Here is a 7125-nt window from a genome sequence, read left to right as displayed (position 1 = left end):
GATCAGACAGCGAAGATGTACGCGACGACCAAACGAACAGTTTGGTTAGCATAGAACAATACAGCGAGAAAAGTCAAGCGACTACTCAGAGCAACATCGATGTTTTACCTCCCGCCGAAAGCTCAAACTCGCACCCTACGTGTCATGATGCAAACAGCTCTAGCTCGGATGAAACGCGCTCCCCATCATATTCATCAGGTTCTCCGTCTACGGTTCCGTCAACTCCCGACAACCCCGTACAAGCGTAAGGGACAAGAATCGTTGAACCGCGCCAACGCCGAAAGAATCCAGCGTATGGAGGAGATGATTGCCAATATTAATACCGCTTTGATGCACATCAAAAACCCACGGTGAAGAGGGTTGAGACCGATCCTCGCACCGACGAAAGCTGGAAACTTTCGAATGAAAAAAGCATTCACGGTAGTAGAGTAAATTCAGGCATCCGATGGGACCATCTAAAACCGTTCCCCCCAGGGATAGCAGCCAACAAGATGTGGGAGGAGTGGAATCGCTATGTTGAGAATTTTGAGATTGCGGCGTCCCTCAGCAACGTGCTAGATCCTGTCAAGAGGACCTAGCTCCTTTACCTATCTATGGGCACCGAACTCCAGGGAATCGTAAATGCCGCCAAATTACGCCCAAGTTTGTCAAGTGCTAGCTGCTACAGCACATTCGTGTCCAACATAGAGAAATACTTAAAATCTATGACAGATACGGCTGCAGAACATGAGGCTTTTTCGAGAATGGTCCAAGCAATCGACGAGTCTGCCGTGTCCTTTCACGCTAGATTGATGGGCAAGGTAAGATCTTGCAACTATAGCGTTGAAGACGAGGACAGATTTGTGCGAGCGCAACTCCTAGCAGGGCTCAGGAACAGGGAGCTAGTGAAGCAGGCTAGAACATTTGGCTACGAAACGAACTTCATTGTACAATCCGCTACCCGCAATGAAGCATTCGAATCCGAAGGTAGACGACGTGAGGAGCCTAGCATCTTACAGATTCGGAGTGGTCAAGGTCGCCCTTACTACCAGCAATATCACAAACGTAACAGGGTCGGCAACAGAAACGAAGAACCGTATGCTAAACACCATCGAATCATCGACAGCGAGCGACAGTGACCACCGGGGCGCAGATGTCCAATGTGTTTCCTTTACCGCCACAGAAATAGGAAATGTCCGGCACTTGACCTCGATTGCAGGAAATGTGGCCAACGTGGTCACTACTCGGCGGCATGTCGACAACAACAGCACATCAACTCCATGCATAGCCAGAGAATTCACGAAATCCCTTCAAAGGAGTTAGATTCCCCAGATGACGATAAACAGGACGACAAACAGGTATACGATGATTGAATATAGAGATTAAATAATAAATAAACTGATTTTAGAAGAAAAAACTTGTTAAAAAAAACATAGGATTTAGGAAAACAATCATTGATTTTCAATATGACTGATCTCCAACATCAACATGCCCTTTCACTCGAGGATGTGCAGTTTGACTGTTCGATTGGGTCATCAACCCCAATACGGTTTCTCGTGGACTCGGGAGCTGACGCCAATATAACTGGAGGGAACGATTGGACTTGAAGTAACCGAACTTTACTTTATTTGATCACTTTTAGGGACACAACAAATAAGGGGTTTCTTATGAATTTAAAATAATAAAAGACTAAACACGTCTGGTTAGGTCGGAAGCCAGAAACCAAGAGAAGGATCTGTTTTTATTTATACAATAAGGTACAAGGTTTCGCCTGCGAATCCTATGTCGACTATGTTCCCATTCTGGGATCTGACCTACTCGTCGAAACATCTATTGAGCGAACACTACAACTCCTTCACCCTTAAGTCAAAACTCAACTGTTCTAGCTGAATACAAATTTTGAATTTAAACTTCATATTTCCTTCGTATTTCGAACGTTTCTTATAATGAAACAATTAGGTAGTTGGAAAATCTTTTCAAATAATCGAATCCTAACTAAAGGTTCTTTTAAACAATCCGTATTAAACAAAACTTTGATTTTTTTCTTCTTCTTATTTTTCTTCTTCACCGTTTTAACACTGATCGCCATCCTTCTCCGACAAGATGAATTTGATAAGCGAAAAATCATCATTGAAATCAATTTCTGCTTCGCCGTCTTCATGATTACTCCTGCTGTGAACACCACCAGGATAAAAATATTACTCAGGTCCATGAGTTGCCTGGATGAAAAAAAAAATCAAAACGTCGGAAATCTCCAACAAATTACTATAGAGTGGACTCGTCATGAAAAATGGGAAACATCCTAGTTTCCAGAGAGAAAAAAATAACATCATATGGTGTTCATATGCCAAAACGATGCAGTCTCAACAGATACCTTTAAATCACAAACCATCCATAATGCATCGGACTAGCATTTATGGTTAAAATCGGATGTATGTCCTTCATGCTCTAAAAATGTCGTTGAAACATGCTTGGTTTCTTTTTTTAACGTGATACAGAATTCGCTCCTTTAGCTTTTCTTTTAGTAATATAAAAATTTAAGTTATTGACACATCATCATCACTGCATCCAATAAAAACCTAATTTTAAACTAAACAAAGTTTACTAGTTCTTATGTATGTGACAATCAAATTCAAATTTACGTTTGTTGTTTAATATTGTATTGACATTTGGAATATCTCGCTTTTAATAAATAATATATTTTTTTTTTAAATTGGCAAGGCTTTGCTGGAACTAAAGCATAAGCAATAAAATCTCTTTCAAAATCAAAGGATTCATGTTAAAATCATTTGCTATTTATAAAATTCAAAAAAAAACAATAAAAAACTAAACACGTCTGGTTAGGTCGGAAGCCAGAAACCAAGAGAAGGATCTGTTTTTATTTATACAATAAGGTACAAGGTTTCACCTGCGAATCCTATGTCGACTATGTTCCCATTCTGGGATCTGACCTACTCGTCGAAACATCTATTGAGCGAACACTACAGGACTCAACTGAAAAATGAGGCTCAATCAGGGAAAGCAAAAATAGAGATTATTGATTCTTCGAACAAAAAACTTCACGCTTACGGATCTCGTGAACCGCTGGCCATTGAGTGTAGCATCAGAGTTGAAATCGCACTTATTGGGTCTAACAAGCCTAAGCTCACCACTACTTTTCATGTCATACCTAGAGGGATGAAGTCACTTTTGGGTCGATCTACATCAAGTGATATCGGACTGCTCAGCGTAGGAAACATTAATCAATTCGAAAAGGTTCAACCTTTTCCTAAAATGCCGGACGTTAAAGTTAGATTTAGTATCGACCGAACAGTCCCACCTACCAAAAGCGCCTACTATAATGTTCCTGCAGCGTACAGGTAAAAAAAAACAAAAAAGAGAAACCACAATTATTATTCAATTATTCCTATTTCTTGGCTTCCAATACAAACATAATTAATAAAGCTAATATGATAATCATTGCAAGATTCACTACTGAACAATGTACTAAACTAGTCACAGAATATTTGAGGATAACTGCTCTAAATTTTTACGCTCAACACATGATAACACTTGACGATACTTACAGGGAAGGAGCTCGTCGGAGGTTACATGAAATGGAATCGCAAAATATAATAGAAAAAGTAAACTCCGCCCCCACATGGATAAGCGGTATGTCCGCGGTAGCAAAGGGGAAAAGCGATTTTCGACTCGTGGTGAACATGCGCGCCCCTAATCGAGCGATCAACCGCCAATTTTTTAGATTGCCATTGCTCGAGGAAATGAGAATCAAACTCCTCGGAGCAAAGTTCTTCACAAAGCTCGATCTGCGAAACGCCTTTTATCACCTAGAATTATGTTTCGAGTCTAGGGAACTGACCACGTTCCTGACTGAAGACGGTATGTACAGATTCACCAGACTCATGTTTGGCGTGAACTGTGTACCAGAAATATTTCAGCAGGAAATGGTGAGAATTCTGAAACCAGTTTACAGCAACATGATTGTTTACATCGACGATTTCTTAATCTTCTCGGACACCCTAAAAGGACTTCATGAAACAGTTGAAAAAAATTTACAAATTTTGCAACGCAACAACTTGACATTAAACACTGCTAAGTGCGAATTTGACAAGACTAGCTTAGAGTGCATCGGTCATAAGCTCGATGAACGGGGATTCCATATTAACGATGAAAAAATTAGAAGCATCCGCAATTTCAGAGAACCAACTTCACTGTCAGAACTCCGAAGCTTTTTAGGGCTGCCTCTTTTCTTAGCCCGTATTTGAAAAACTTTGCTGATATTTCCAGTCCTTTGTGGACAGCGACTGCGTCGAAATCGTGGTCTTGGGGTCCGGAGCAAAGAAAAGCTTTCGTCACGGTTAAACAGCGAATAATCGACTGTACAATTTCCTTGGGTTTCTTCTCGGAGTATGATAAGACAATTCTCTACACGGATGCTAGCCCTGTCGCTCTGGGTGCTGTGCTTGTGCAAGAGGAAAGCAATGCAGCCCCGCGTGTGATCAGTTTTGCCTCGAAGTCCCTGACACCTACGGAACGCAAGTACGCACAGAACCAAAGGGAAGCACTAGCTGCGGTGTGGGCGGTAGAGCATTTCTCCTACTTCCTACTCGGCAGACATTTCACACTACGTACAGATGCGCAAGGGGTCGCGTTTATCCTGAACAGGTCCAGAGATGACTCAAGGCGTGCCTTAACACGTGCTGATGGATGGGCCCTGAGGTTGAGTCCTTATCGTTACGATGTCGAGTATGTGCGGGGTAAAGAGAACATTGCTGACCCACCGTCAAGGTTGTATAACGCAGAAGACGTCCCGTTCGATGAAGAGAGCAGTCCGTGGGAGATAGCCACTCTCGAGGCAAATGCTGTTGAATTCCTGACTGAAACAGAGATAAGAAACGCAACGGATAAGGATGAGATTCTGAAAAATGTTATGAAAGCATTAAATACGGGAACTTGGTCTCCAGAATTAAAAAGATATCAAACAATAGAGAAAGATCTTTTTGTAAGGGAAGGAATAATAATCAAAACTGGATGTGCTATTATACCAAAGGCACTTCAGATGCGTGCTTTGGAAGTGGCACACGAAGGAAACTCGTCTACCGCGAAAATGAAAAGTATCATGCGACAACGCGTATGGTGGCCTGGAATGCCCAAAGACGTCACCAACTGGGTCGAATCGTGTAGGACATGTTGTATCAATGGTAAGCCAGAAAGAACTACGCCTATGGAAAGAATATCCATTCCAAAAACAGCTTGGGAAGCCATTGCTCTAGACTTCAACGGGCCTTACGTAAAATTCGGTGGTATTCTAATACTTGTTATTATCGATTACAAATCAAGATACATTTTGGCCAAACCTATAAAATCTACCAGTTTTGAATGTACAAGGAAGGTCCTTGATGATATCTTTGAAAAAGAAGGATTCCCAAAGACAGTCAAGATCGATAACGGACCTCCATTTGGCGGGAAGGATTTTGCAGACTATTGCAAACAACGCGACATCACATTAGTTCTATCGACTCCACTATTTCCGCAGCAAAATGGTTTGGCGGAAAGCGCCATGAAGCTCATAAATAAAGCTATGTCTGTGGCTATCGCAGATAAAACTAATTACAACGAGGAGTTGAAGAAGGCAGTGATGGCTCACAACGCGGCTGCCCACAGTATAACTAAAGTGCCACCTGAAGAGCTAATGTACGGGCGCAAAATCAAGCGTGGGCTTCCCCTCCTTCTACGTAACAAGCCCGCAATTGACGACAACCTGGTGCAGCTAAGGGACCAAGCAGCTAAGCAAGACGGAAAACAGCGTGAGGATGCTCGCCGGGGAGCCCGAAATTGTCGAACCAAACCAGGGGATGAGGTGGTCGTCCAAAGATTAACACGCATGAAGGGGGATTCGCGCTTCTCACCAACTAGGCACACCGTCATTGAGGAACGAAATGGCAGCCTCATCCTCAGCGACAAGGATGGAAAAATCTCTAAACGGCACGTATCACAAACCAAAAAAGTAAAACCGTGGCGGGATTCAACCGCACAATCTTCCACAAGCGAATTCTCCAAAACTAATAGCGATGTTGAATCACCACAACCAGGCATCTCAAGCCGTTCCAGGCGTGTTAAAAGAACACCGGCGTTCCTCAATGACTATGTCCAAATCGTAACCAAGCAGTAATAAGTGCAATAAATCTGGAAAAATAAATCAACGATTAAATACGCAGTAATAGAATTAATTATTTTTAACTTATGATGATATCAGTCGCTGCGAAAATACTTTTGTCAATACCTACCGTTCTCTTTCTTTTGTTTTGATTCAATTCCTTCCACCCCACATAGAAAATCAGCTTGATAGTCATAGTTTCATGCACTACTTAGTGTGGTACGATTTTAAACGATTTCATCTTAAGCTAAATTGGTTGGTTACCTATATAGTGAGCTTCAATTGCGCCAAACTAAAAAAAAGGAAAAGAACAATCAATCTAAATTTTGTTACTCAGGATAACTCGAAGTAAATGGCCATAACATTGTTTTAGTTTATTAAATATGTTTGCAGGTGAGTTAATTTTTCTTCTAGGGAGCTCGAACATACCTGATTTCGGGCCCTGCGGAAACTCAGTCATTATACAATGAGACGCAAAAGTGAGTGTACCAAGGTTGAGTTATTATCCTATCAAACAAGTGATTTTCCACTTCATGTGATTGGGCAAGCACACTACCGGAGAAATTGTAACATTCCGTATAGCAAAAATTCCCAAAAACAAATGTATAAAAATGGAAAAAGTAAATCTATCGTATACCTAGTCTTTCAAAAGAGGTGTTATCAATTAGCGCTAGGTTTATTCTATTTTATTTTTTTCTTCTTTTCTTTTTCTGAGAAGAGGGTGAATGTGTGCGCTGACTTCGAGCACACGAACCCAACGCGGTATGAGCTGAGCGATTATGCCACTTCAAGCACGACACTCATCGTTGAGTGTCCGTCCCCGACTCGGGCACACTTGCTTGTAGCCGACGAGGTAACGTCCTCTTTCAATTCCCAGCTTTTCAGCAGGTAGGTTGTGTTCGGTTACCGAGGTCCCATTCCCAGCGACAATCAAGTCCTCACAGTAACCTTTCTCTTTCTTTCCTCCTGTCTAGATTCCAGCCTTTGCA

General features: G+C 41.8%; 1 protein-coding gene across 1 annotated transcript; it reads left to right on the top strand.

Moving 5' to 3' along the window:
• The first annotated feature begins 2907 nt into the window (after positions 1 to 2907).
• LOC129738119 (uncharacterized protein K02A2.6-like) lies at positions 2908 to 6151 on the top strand. Its single transcript, XM_055729304.1, has 2 exons — positions 2908 to 3338; positions 4267 to 6151. Exons 1-2 carry the CDS (start codon positions 2908 to 2910, stop codon positions 6149 to 6151), a joined length of 2316 nt encoding a protein of 771 aa, XP_055585279.1.
• Positions 6152 to 7125: the final 974 nt, after the last annotated feature.

The sequence above is a fragment of the Uranotaenia lowii genome, chromosome 1 (genome assembly GCF_029784155.1).
Source record: "Uranotaenia lowii strain MFRU-FL chromosome 1, ASM2978415v1, whole genome shotgun sequence".
In the NCBI taxonomy this organism is placed as follows: domain Eukaryota; kingdom Metazoa; phylum Arthropoda; class Insecta; order Diptera; family Culicidae; genus Uranotaenia; species Uranotaenia lowii.
The sequence above is the reverse complement of the archived record's forward strand: the minus strand, read 5'-3'. Positions and strand labels throughout refer to the sequence as shown.